Raw genomic sequence first — 13,187 nt, forward strand, 5'->3', positions numbered from 1 at the left:
CTGAAGTGTATTCCATGGAAACGGCCACTCGTATGAGCGGCCGTTCCATGTCAGTTCCCGGAGGGTGTCTCCGTGAACACCCTGCGAGCCGATCGGCGGCTCGCAGGGTAAATGTAAACACGGGGAAGACCTTCCCCGGTGTTTACATGTATACGGCGCTGCTGCGCAGCAGCGCCGTAGAGGAGATCGGTAATCCCCGGCCTCTGATTGGCCGGGGATCACCGGCATCTGATAGGCTAAAGCCTATCCCATCAGGCGCAGGACGGAAATCCGTCCTGCGCCTGATGCAAGATGTTTTAAAGCACTTTAGGCCTGTCATTTAGCATTCAATATGATTTCTGTCCTTAAAACGCTGCTTTGCGTCAAATCCAGATTTTTCCTGGGGACTTTTGGCGTATATCCCACTCCGCCATGCCCCCCTCCAGGTGTTAGACCCCTTGAAACATCTTTTCCATCACTTTTGTGGCCAGCATAATTATTTTTTTTTTTCAAAGTTCGCATCCCCATTGAAGTCTATTGCGGTTCGCGAACTTTAACGCGAACCGAACCTTCCGCGGAAGTTCGCGAACCCGGTTCGCGAACCTAAAATCGGAGGTTCGGCCCAACTCTAATATCCATGCCCTGCTGCTATCCCTGATCTCCATGCTCTGCTACTATCCCTGATCTCCATGCCCTGCTGCTATCCCTGATCTCCATGCCCTGCTGCTATCCCTGATCTCCATGCCCTGCTGCTATCCCTGATCTCCATGCCCTGCTGATATCCCTGATCTCTATGCCCTGCTACTATCCCTGATCTCCATGCTCTGCTACTATCCCTGATCTCCATGCTCTGCTACTATCCCTGATCTCCATGCTCAGCTACTATCCCTGATCACCATGCCCTGCTACTATCCCTGATCTCCATGCTCTGCTACTATCCCTGATCTCCATGCCCTGCTACTATCCCTGATCTCCATGCTCTGCTACTATCCCTGATCTCCATGCCCTGCTACTATCCCTGATCTCCATGCTCTGCTGCTATCCCTGATCTCCATGCCCTGCTACTATCCCTGATCTCCATGCTCTGCTGCTATCCCTGATCTCCATGCCCCGCTGCTATCCCTGATCTCCATGCCCTGCTACTATCCCTGATTTCTATGCTCTGCTGCTATCCCTGATCTCCATGCTCTGCTGCTATCCCTGATCTCCATGTCCTGCTACTATCCCTGATCTCCATGCTCTGCTGCTATCCTTGATCTCCATGTCCTGCTGCTATCCCTGATCTCCATGTCCTGCTGCTATCCCTGATCTCCATGCCCTGCTACTATCCCTGATCTCCATGCTCTGCTACTATCCCTGCTCTCCATGCCCTGCTACTATCTCTGATCTCCATGCCCTGCTACTATCGCTGATCTCCATGCTCTGCTACTATCCCTGCTCTCCATGCCCTGCTACTATCCCTGATCTCCATGCTCTGCTGCTATCCCTGATCTCCATGCCCTGCTACTATCCCTGATCTCCATGCTCTGCTTCTATCCCTGCTCTCCATGCCCTGCTACTATCCATGATCTCCATGCACTGCTACTATCCCTGATCTTCATGCCCTGCTACTATCCCTGATCTCCATGCTCTGCTACTATCCCTGCTCTCCATGCCCTGCTACTATCCCTGATCTCCATGCCCTGCTACTATCCCTGATCTCCATGCTCTGCTACTATCCCTGCTCTCCATGCCCTGCTACTATCCCTGATCTCCATGCTCTGCTGCTATCCCTGATCTCCATGCCCTGCTACTATCCCTGATCTCCATGCTCTGCTACTATCCCTGCTCTCCATGCCCTGCTACTATCCCTGATCTCCATGCACTGCTACTATCCCTGATCTCCATGCCCTGCTACTATCCCTGATCTCCATGCTCTGCTGCTATCCCTGATCTCCATGCCCTGCTGCTATCCCTGATCTCCATGCCCTGCTGCTATCCTTGATCTCCATGCCCTGCTACTATCCCTGATCTCCATGCCCTGCTACTATCCCTGATCTTCATGCCCTGCTACTATCCCTGTTCTCCATGCCCTGCTACTATCCCTGATCTCCATGCTCTGCTGCTATCCCTGCTCTCCATGTCCTGCTACTATCCCTGATCTCCATGCTCTGCTACTATCCCTGATCTCCATGCCCTGCTGCTATCCTTGATCTCCATGCCCTGCTGCTATCCCTGATCTCCTTGCCCTGCTGCTATCCCTGATCTCCATGCCCTGCTACTATCCCTGATCTCCATGCTCTGCTACTATCCCTGATCTCCATGCACTGCTAATATCCCTGATCTCCATGCCATACTACTATCCCTGATCTCCATGCCCTGCTACTATCCCTGATCTCCATGCTCTGCTACTATCCCTGATCTCCATGCCCTGCTACTATCCCTGATCTCCATGCCCTGCTGCTATCCTTGATCTCCATGCCCTGCTACTATCCCTGATCTCCATGCCCTGCTACTATCCCTGATCTCCATGCCCTGCTACTATCTCTGTTCTCCATGCCCTGCTACTATCCCTGATCTCCATGCCCTGCTACTATCCCTGATCTCCATGCCCTGCTACTATCCCTTATTTTTATGCCCTGTTGTATAAGTAAAGGTAAATGTTAGTTGGAGCTGTTTATATGATTTGTATATATGCTGTAGGATAAGGAAATACAATCTTTATGTAAAACCACATACTGAGTGTTCTGATTCCTTACAAGTTAACCACTTCAGCCTACAGGGTTGAAATGTTTTTGCATCTGAGCAACTTTCACCTCCCATTTATTTGCTAATAACTTTATCACTACTCGGCACAATGAATGGATCTTGCTGAGAATTAATTTATTGTAAATCCATTTTTACAGGAATATTAAGAAAGAAATGGAAAAAAATCATTATTCCTCAGCTTTTGGCCATTATAGTTTGAAATTAATACATGCTACCATAATTAAAACCTATGTACTTTATTTACCAATTTGTCCCGCTTATTACACCATTTAAATGATGTCCCTATCACAATATATGGCACCGATATTCAATTTGGAAATAAAGGTGCATTTTTTCAATTTGCGTCCATCACTATTTAGAAGCCCATCATTTAATAAATCATATTGATATACTCATTTGACATGAATATTTAAAAAGTTCAGACCCTTAGGTAACTAATTATGGTTTTGTTTTGTTTTTTTTTAAATTGTAATTTTTTTTTTTAACCATTTTAGGACCGCAGTGATTGAGATTTACGCCCTGTATTGGTGGGCTCCTGGCTGGCAGGGCGTAGATCTCAATCACTGTCCGCAGCGCGCATCCGCCGTTCTTGCTGCTCCACGCCGATCGCGCCGCTCAAACCCGACGATTCTCGCCGCATCTCACAGGCTCTGCCTGTCTCCATGACGGCAGAGTCATGTGAGCTGGTCAGGAGCCGATTTTATTGGCTCCTGGCCCTGTCTTTCAATGTAAGCCGTTCCCATTGGCTTACATTGAAAAACAGGGTCAGGAGCCAGTGAAAGCGGCTCCTGACCGGCTCACATGACTCTGCCGTCATAGAGACGTCATAGAGACAGCAGAGTCTATGTCCTGGGGGTCTCGGCGAGCGGCGATGACGGTGGTTGCTGCAGGTATGTGCAGCGTTTCGTCGGGATTGGACGAGCGGTCTCTGGTCTTTAAGTGCCCAGAGACTAATGGTTAATTAAAACTTGTATGTGGGTATTTTTTGGTGTGGGAGGTAAACGGGATTTTTCATGTTTAAAAATGTATTTATTTAAGACAAAGTGTGTTTTTGGTGTAGTTTGCTATTTGGCCACAAGATGGCCACAGTCAAAAAGTCCTGGGAGCGATCGATCTTGCTCCCAGGAAGAAGAAAGAAGACCAGAGCTCAGAAAAGCCGCAGCGTCTGAAGAGACGCTGTCGGCTTTTTTCCGGGGGGGTCCGATCAGTGAAAGGGATCTATAATCCCTTTCATTGATCGCTGGGCTAATGGCCAGCAGCAGGGGGGGGGGAGGGGCGCGGGAGTGCGCGCAGCCTAACTGGACGAAAATTTTCGTCCAGTTAGGCTGAAGTGGTTAAACCATCAATCTATAATTACTGTTTCAGAATGTTTAGAGCCCACTATGTTGGATTTATAATAGCAAGGCTTTAAAGTCTGGTTCCTTTACCGAGCAATCGTGTAAAAAGGGAAGAACCGCTCAGGTGTGTGACAACCTAACCTTACTAGATTAATGCACACAAAAGTAGAGACAGAGGACAAAGACCTGACCCAGGGAACACACACCCTGCACCTAGCATTAGTAATTATGGTATACGCAGAAGGGAGGGATGCTTCTTACTGAAGTTGCATGGCAGGGATGGGTTCATCAGTATTGTGCATTTAATGCCATAGCAATGTTTCCAGTGTATAATTAGTGTCCTTTTTTGTTTTGTTTCTTTCAAGTTCCAAGTTATTTCACCCTGGAAAGTTGTGTTTTGTGTTCAACATTGTGGAGTTTGCACCATGCTTGGAGAGGCGGGAGCCCAGAAGAGGCGTGTGCACTGGCTGGTTGGCTGAACTCATCCGAGGATCAACAACGATTGCTGAGACATCTGATGAGAATGCTGCTGTAGCACAGGTAATAACGCCACACATCTTCCTGTTTACAAGCCTCATATTTCATGATCGCGTCTGCTAAGCCAGGCCAATAAACTGACTGCACCCTGCACCTAGCATTAGTAATTATGGTATACACAGAAGGGAGGGATGCTTCTTACTGAAGCTGCATGGCAGGGATGGGTTTATTAGTATTGTGCATGTTTCCAGTGTATAATGTGTGTACAATAACGATTGCTGAGACATCTGATGAGATCGCTGCTGTAGCACAGGTAATAACTCTACACATGCTCCTCTTTATAAAGCCTCATATTTCATAATCAGGCCAATAACCTGACTGCATCTGTGAAGAACTGAAACATGACAATAACAAGTTAGTAGTGATCATTTTCATTCAACGGCTTCGTTTTATTAGAGCTGTAAATTTACAAGACAAGACAAATAACATTTATATCGTGCTTTTCTCCTGGCGGACTCAAAGCGCCAACATCTAACTGAACAAAACAGACAATTCTAAAAATTCAACTAGTCATTTTGATTGGCGTAACATTAATTTGCATTCATTTTAACATCTGTAGTTTAAAGAACCGCTATCGCGAAAAAAAGTAGGCAGAACCGACAGGTTTTAGGCCAGTCCATCTCCTCGTGGGGGATTCTCCGGGTTTTCTTTGTTTTCAGCAGCACTACCTGAACAGCAGTTGCAAAGTCAAACTGACAAAGTAGTTAGTAGGAAGGCTGGCTGGTATCTTACTATTTTGGCAGTTAAACTGCTGTTCAGGAAATGCTGTTGAAAACAAAACCCTAAGAATCCCCCATGAGGAGATGGACTGGCCCAAAACCTGTAGGTTTTAACTGCCTACTTTTTTTTTCGTGCTAGTGGTTCTTTAAGAATATTGTTTGAAAATCTATTCACCTGTAGCCAGTAAAATGTTCTGTACATCGCACAACTGTAACTATGGAACAGAAAGGAGGAGGTTCCGCACAAAATCCTAGGCAAAGTAGAATCCCAACTTTATTGATGTAGGTGAAAGCTGCACAGCCTGGAAGCTGACATGTTTCGGACTCGCAGGTCTGTCAGATTTCTGTTATAACCACACTGAAACCCTGTCTTCTATATTATTTTTTTAGTTAACTATGATGATTCAAATAGGCCGGATATGTATGCATTTCAAGAATTATTGTCAGTTATATGCTAGATAGAGTTAATCCTTAAAGAGTAACTGTCAGGCTGCAAAAGCTAATTTAAACCTCTATTCTCCTGTGTAGAGATGTCGCGAACCTCCAATTTTCGGTTCGCAAACTTCCGCGGAAGGTTCGGTTCGCGGAAAAGTTCGCGAACTGCAATAGACTTCAATGGGGAGGCGAACTTTGAAAAATAGAAAAAATAATGCTGGCCACAAAAGTGATGGAAAAGATGTTTCAAGGGGTCTAACACCTGGAGGGGGGCATGGCGGAGTGGGATACACGCCAAAAGTCCCCGGGGAAAAATCTGGATGTGACGCAAAGCAGCGTTTTAAGGGCAGAAATCACATTGAATGCTAAATTGCAGGCCTAACGTGCTTTCAAACATCTTGCATGTGTATACATCAATCAGGGAGTGTAATTAGAGTACTGCTTCACACTGACACACCAAACTCACTGTGTAACGCACCGCAAACAGCTGTTTGTGTAGTGACGGCCATGCTGGACTACTGCGCAACATGGCGTGATTGCTCTTCCTCACTCAGTGATGTCAGGTAATGTGTGACTTCCTTCTCAACTTTCCATGGCATTGTTAAAAAGCTTACGTTTTGTTTTTAAATTACATTTTCTACTTGCTGTGTACTTGTTCAGTACCGCTACAATGAGAATCCTGTGGAGGCAGGCAAGTCTGCCATTGTGACCCCGGGTAATGGCCGGGGAATGAGGGGTTTGAATCCGGTGTGGAGCCTGAGCAACGGCTACCACTACACATACAAGGAGGGCAGCAGGCAGGCATGCACGCCCGCCCCGAGGTAGTGACCAAAAATAACAATACAGGAGGAGGACTTTCGAGGCCCTGCTGTGTATTTGAAATGAATATACTTTAAATCCTTCAACGAGAACCAGTTATGGCGGGCAAAGATGACACCACATTCCTTTCACGAGAATCATATGGAGGCGGGCAAGTCTGCCATTTGTGACCCCGGGTAATGGCCGGGGAATGAGGGATGGAATCCGGTGTGGAGCCTGAGAAACGGCTACCACTACACATCCAAGGAGGGCAGCAGGCAGGCATGCACGCCCGCGCCGAGGTAGTGACCAAAAATAACAATACAGGAGGCGGACTTTCGAGGCCCTGCTGTGTATTTGAAATGAATTAACTTTAAATCCTTTAACGGGAATCCGTTATGGAGGGCAAGTCTGCCATTATCACCGCGGGGAATGAAGGTTGGATTCCGGCCCGAAGTGGGAGCCTGCTGAGACCCATGCTGTAGCTGCCCTGACCGTGCTTTGCAGACCAGACATATGTGGTCAGATGGACCCTTGAGCCAGCGGAAGACAAACCAAGTCGAAAGCATTTGCCAAGAATGTTTTACGGAGGGCAATTTTTTTTGCCCTTTTTTTAAATATTTTGAAAATGATAGATGGTTATATTTTTAAATTGTTTGAAAGTTTAGATGGTTGTATTTTTAAATTGTTTGAAAGTTTAGATGGTTGTATTTTTAAATTGTTTGAAAGTTTAGATGGTTGTATTTTTAAATTGTTTAAAAGTGTATCCATTCTTCCTCCCCCCAGCCACGAACAATACCATGGGAACATGGAGCAGCAGAAGCCCCCTGTGACGGCTGCCGCGGTTGATCTCCGCGGCTTGTCTTTTGAGGGGTGCTGCTTTTCCTCAGGTGTTCTTGCCATAGCTGTTTGTGCCTTCTCTCCAGGTGCCTTCGTAAAGCACTTGTCCCTACGTGACAGTTGTCCTTTCCACGGCTCAATTTTTGCTGGCAGAGACAACAGATGGCTTTGCTCCGATCTGAGACACACACGTTAAAACATTTCCAAACCGCTGAGCCCCCCTGGGCTGATGGCGCTACGGTGGCATCAGCAGCTGAGGTTGAAGGGCATGTTGGCTGTCTGGCCATAGCTGGCGATACATGGCGCCGGACACTGCCCCCAGCTGTTTCTGAGGACGAGCTCCCTCTTGTATTGCGTTTCGGAGTTGGAGCCTGATCAACGTCTACCACCACACATCCAGGCAAGGAGGGAGGCAGGCAGGCATGCACGCCCGCCCCGAGGTAATGACCAAAAATAACAATACAGGACTCAGGAGGACCTTTTGCGGCCCTAATTGAAATGAATTAACTTTAAATCCTTTAACGGGAATCCGTTATGGAGGGCAAGTCTGCCATTGTCACCGCGGGGAATGAAGGTTGGATTCCGGCCCGAAGTGGGAGCCTGCTGAGACCCATGCTGTAGCTGCCCTGATCGTGCTTTGCAGACCAGGCATCTGTGGTCAGATGGACCCTTGAGCCAGCAGAAGACAAACCAAGTCGAAAGCATTTGCCAATGTTTTACGGAGGGCAAGTTTTTTTGCCCTTTTTTTAAATTTTTTGAAAATGATAGATGGTTGTATTTTTAAATTGTTTGAAAGTTTAGATGGTTGTATTTTTAAATTGTTTGAAAGTTTAGATGGTTGTATTTTTAAATTGTTTGAAAGTTTAGATGGTTGTATTTTTAAATTGTTTAAAAGTGTATCTATTCTTCCTCCCCCCAGCCACGAACAATACCATGGGAACGTGGAGCAGCAGAAGCCCCCTGTGACGGCTGCCGCAGTTGTTCTCCGCGGCTCGTCTTTTGAGGGGTGCTGCTTTTCCTCAGGTGTTCTCGCCATAGCTGTTTGTGCCTTCTCTCCAGGTGCCTTCGTAAAGCACTTGTCCCTACGTGACAGTTGTCCTTTCCACGGCTCAATTTTTTCTGGCAGAGACAACAGATGGCTTTGCTCCGATCTGAGACACACATGTTAAAAAATTTCCAAACCGCTGAGCCCCCCTGGGCTGATGGCGCTACGGTGGCATCAGCAGCTGACGTTGAAGGGCATGTTGGCTGTCTGGCCATAGCTGGCGATACATGGCGCCGGACACTGCCCCCAGCTGTTTCTGAGGACGAGCTCCCTCTGCTTCTATCATGGAGTCGTCTCCTCCTAGTCCTCTCTGAATCCTCCTCTGAACTGTCCCCCTGGTCCTCTCCTCTACCGGGAACATATGTGGTATCCGTATAATCGTCATCATAATCCTCCTGGCCAGCTGCGCTTTCCTCAGAAACCTCCTCAACTGCACCAACTTCAGGTGGTCCATCATCCACATCCACACACGTTCCGTCCATACTATCGCCACCTAACTCAGACGTAGGAGGTGGTGAACCTGCGCCTTCTTCTTGTTGTTGCAGTAGTGGCTGTGAATCGGTGATTTCACCACCACCACCACCAAATATCTCCTGCGAAGTGTCAAATGCAGCGGATGTGGTGCTTGTTGTAGCGCTGGTGGCTGCGGGAGATGAGGTGTTCTGTGTTAAATACTCAATCACCTCCTCACGATTTTGGGAAGTGATGGCACGTGCCTTCTTCTGAGCACTGTATTTTGGGGCACGTCCGCACGAAATCACAGCAACACCACCTCGCACAGACCTGCCGGTGCCTGGTGGCCTTCCTCTGGGTCTGCCTCTACCTCTTCCTCTACCTGGTTTGTCCATTTTGTCCATCTCGGGGGGATGCTAGGTATACGCAGTGAGCTGGGTTTACTCAACACAACAGGTAGTTATGTGCACTGATGAGGTGGGTTAAGTAAACGCAACAGGTAGTAGGTATATGCAGTGAGCTGGGTTCACTCAACACAACAGGTAGTAGGTATATGCAGTGAGCTGGGTTCACTCAACACAACAGGTAGTAGGTATGTACAGTGAGCTAGGTTCACTCAACACAACAGGTAGTAGGTATATGCAGTGAGCTGGGTTCACTCTACACAACAGGTAGTTATGTGCAGTGATGAGGGGGTTAAGTAAACACAACAGGTAGTAGTAGGATGCAGTGAGCTGGGTTCACGCAACACAAAGCTAGGTATATGCAGTGATGAGGTGGGTTAAGTAAACACAACAGGTAGTAGGTATATGCAGTGAGCTGGGTTCACTCAACACAACAGGTAGTAGGTATATGCAGTGAGCTGGGTTCACTCAACACAACAGGTAGCTATGTGCAGTGATGAGGTGGGTTAAGTAAACACAACAGGTAGTAGGTATATGCAGTGAGCTGGGTTCACTCAACACAACAGGTAGTAGGTGTATGCAGTGAGCTGGGTTCACTCAACACTACAGGTAGCTATGTGCAGTGATGAGGTGGGTTAAGTAAACACAACAGGTAGTAGGTATATGCAGTGAGCTGGGTTCACTCAACACAACAGGTAGTAGGTGTATGCAGTGAGCTGGGTTTACTCAACGCAACAGGTAGTTATGTGCAGTGATGAGGTGGGTTAAGTAAACACAACAGGTAGTAGGTATATGCAGTGAGCTGGGTTCACTCAACACAACAGGTAGTAGGTATATGCAGTGAGCTGGGTTCACTCAACAGAACAGGTAGTTATGTGCAGTGATGAGGTGGGTTAAGTAAACACAACAGGTAGTAGGTATATGCAGTGAGCTGGGTTCACTCAACACAACAGGTAGTTATGTGCAGTGATGAGGTGGTTAAGTAAACACAACAGGTACTAGGTATATGCAGTGAGCTGGGTTCACTCAACACAACAGGTAGTAGGTATATGCAGTGAGCTGGGTTCACTCAACACTTCAGGTAGTTATGTGCAGTGATGAGGTGGTTTAAGTAAACACAACAGGTAGTAGGTATATGCAGTGAGCTGGGTTCACTCAACACAACAGGTAGTTATGTGCAGTGATGAGGTGGGTTAAGTAAACACAACAGGTAGTAGGTATATGCAGTGAGCTGGGTTCACTCAACACAACAGGTAGTAGGTATATGCAGTGAGCTGGGTTCACTCAACACTACATGTGCAGTGATGAGGTGGGTTAAGTAAACACAACAGGTAGTAGGTATATGCAGTGAGCTGGGTTCACTCAACACAACAGGTAGTAGGTATATGCAGTGAGCTGGGTTCACTCAACACAACAGGTAGTAGGTATATGCAGTGAGCTGGGTTCACTCAACACTACAGGTCAGGGCCGGGACAAGGTCCACCAGCAACAGAGGCTGAGCTCCCCAAGTGCGCCCCCCCCCCCCAAGTGCCCCCCCCCCCCCCCCCCCCCCAAGATATCCAAAAATAAGGCAGTATTTTTCCACAGGAGAACAGATTTATATAAATTAACAGCAAACAAGTGATACCAACATTTTTTTGTATAAATTAGGCAATAAGTGCAAATACAGTTAAATAAATTAACAGCAAAAGAACATGTATGTTTAAATGCAGAAAAAATTGCTTAAACACAACTGTAAACATTTTGTCTTTCCTGAATCCTTAAAGCCTCATACACACACTCAGCAAAAGTCTTTTAAATGCACAATTATCAAACAACTTGAAGAAGTTGGACAACTTTTTTCAAGTAAAATATCACTGATAAGAGGCGACCAACAACTGATAAGACGCAGCTCAAGTCAATCCAACTGTTGTAGTTGCACATAAATATGCACAGTTTAAAGGACAACTGTAACGAGAGGGATATGGAGGCTGCCATATGTATTTCCTTATAAACAATACCAGTTGCTTGGCTGTCCTGCTGGTCTATTTGGCTGCTGTAGTGTCTGAAAACAAGCATGTCAGATCTGACAATAATGTCAGAAACACCTGGATGGAACTTTTAGATAGATCTGATATGAAATTGCATCATGTGTAGACGTCCAAATTGTTTCTGATCAATTTTGTAATAGATTTTGCATTGATGAGTAACCAAAATGTATTGCAAAATCTCTTGCAGTCAGATTGGAAACTATATAATAGATCCGTCTAAGTGATGGAAAATTGTACCGTGTAGATGAGGCTTAAGAGACAAAGAATCAGCAGGACAGCCAGGCAACTGGTATTGCTTAAAAGGAAATAAACATGGCAGCCTCCATATTCCTCTCATTACAGTTGTTCTTTAATATAACAGTAAACTATCCAAAAATAAAGCAGTATTTTTACTCAGGAGAACAGAGTTATATAAATTAACAGCAAACAAGTGATACAAACCTTTTTTGTATAAATTAGGTGATAAGTGCAAATACAGTTAAATAAATGAACAGAAAAAAGAATGTGTTCTTAAATACAGAAAAATTGCTTAAACACAACTGTTAGCGTTTGCATCACCGATAACGTGAAGATAATCTTAACTACAGTACTTCAAGACCACCAAGCTTACACACACAGTCCTGTCGCTTTACCGTCACTCTACCTGACTCGCTCTACTGTCTGATGACAGAGCTCAGTCCTCCGGAGGGATCACAGCGTCAGTTGGCTCCTGCCCAGAGTACAGAGCTCTGCTGTCATAATGACAGCAGAGAAGCCAGGTGCAGAGACAGCAGAGCAGTGCGATTTCAATCAGCAGGGTCTCGAACAGGTTAAATAAGATATAGTTGTAAACAAATACACAACCTCTTTAGAACCATATTAAGATAGAAGTAAAGTGCAAAAACAAGTCATATAAGACAGTAACCACATAATGTAAACAAAGATAATCCTGTAAACAAAACAGAATAAAAACTGGCACGTTTCACATTTCAAGTGCAAAACCGATAAGGCTGTAAATTATAGTGTAATTTTCCTTGCCTTCATTGAAGCAAACTGATCAATCACGTTTTCAAAGTCAATTTGCTTTGCCGTGGCATACTCAATGGAGAGAATGGCAAGATTTGAAAGTCTCTCTTGTCCCATACTAGAACGTAAATAGTTTTTAATAAGTTTCAACTTGCTGAAGCTTCTTTCACATGATGCTACAGTGACAGGGAGAGTCAAAAATATATGCAATGCCGTTTCAATATTTGGATAGCAAGCTGACAGTGAATAATCATAGATCATTTGACAGATATCAAGGACAGTTGCTGACATAGCTTGTGGCAATATGCCTTGCACCTGAAACCTAAAGCTTTCAATTTCTGAAGACAGCTCTGTAGCATCCAAGTCTTTGTCATACTTCAAAGCCAAATCTGAAGCAGCTTTCTGTAACTCCTCCATATCCAGTGTAAGAAGTGCAGGACAAGAAAGAAACTCAAAGTCTTGGGATGTTTCCATTAGTGCTTTTGATTTCCAAGTTAAGTCAGAGATGAGAACGTCAAAAACCTGTGTAACAGTAATTCGGAAGTTGTCCTCAGGAGTCAGATTGGCTCCTTCGTCAGGGGATTCGTAAGATGCTCTGGTTTTCTTCTTTCTTTGCCTTTTTTGAGGAAACATTGCTGGGATGTCAAGCTTTCTACATGCCTCTGAAGCATACTGGTATACTTCCTGAAAGTCAATGTTCCTCATTTCTTGAAAGGTTTGTCTTAAACCATCAATCATCTGTGAAGCCTGCAACACTGAAACTCCTTTAGCCTGTATGGCTTGATTTACTCTGTCAACATGGCCCAAGATTCTGGTCCAAACGAAAAGCTTGCACAGAAAACCATAGTCAACTTGCA

The 13,187-nt window shown here is 45.7% G+C and overlaps 1 protein-coding gene across 1 annotated transcript in view; it reads left to right on the top strand.

Annotated features, from left to right (window-relative positions):
* Window positions 1–13,187, top strand: part of MTRR (5-methyltetrahydrofolate-homocysteine methyltransferase reductase) — a 361,300-nt gene that overhangs the window by 260,526 nt on the left and 87,587 nt on the right. The window contains exon 11 of the mRNA XM_068238238.1: window positions 4,430–4,604. Coding sequence (XP_068094339.1) covers window positions 4,430–4,604 — 175 coding nt within the window. The remainder of the gene's footprint in view (window positions 1–4,429; window positions 4,605–13,187) is intronic.

The sequence above is a fragment of the Hyperolius riggenbachi genome, chromosome 5 (assembly GCF_040937935.1).
Source record: "Hyperolius riggenbachi isolate aHypRig1 chromosome 5, aHypRig1.pri, whole genome shotgun sequence".
NCBI lineage: Eukaryota > Metazoa > Chordata > Amphibia > Anura > Hyperoliidae > Hyperolius > Hyperolius riggenbachi.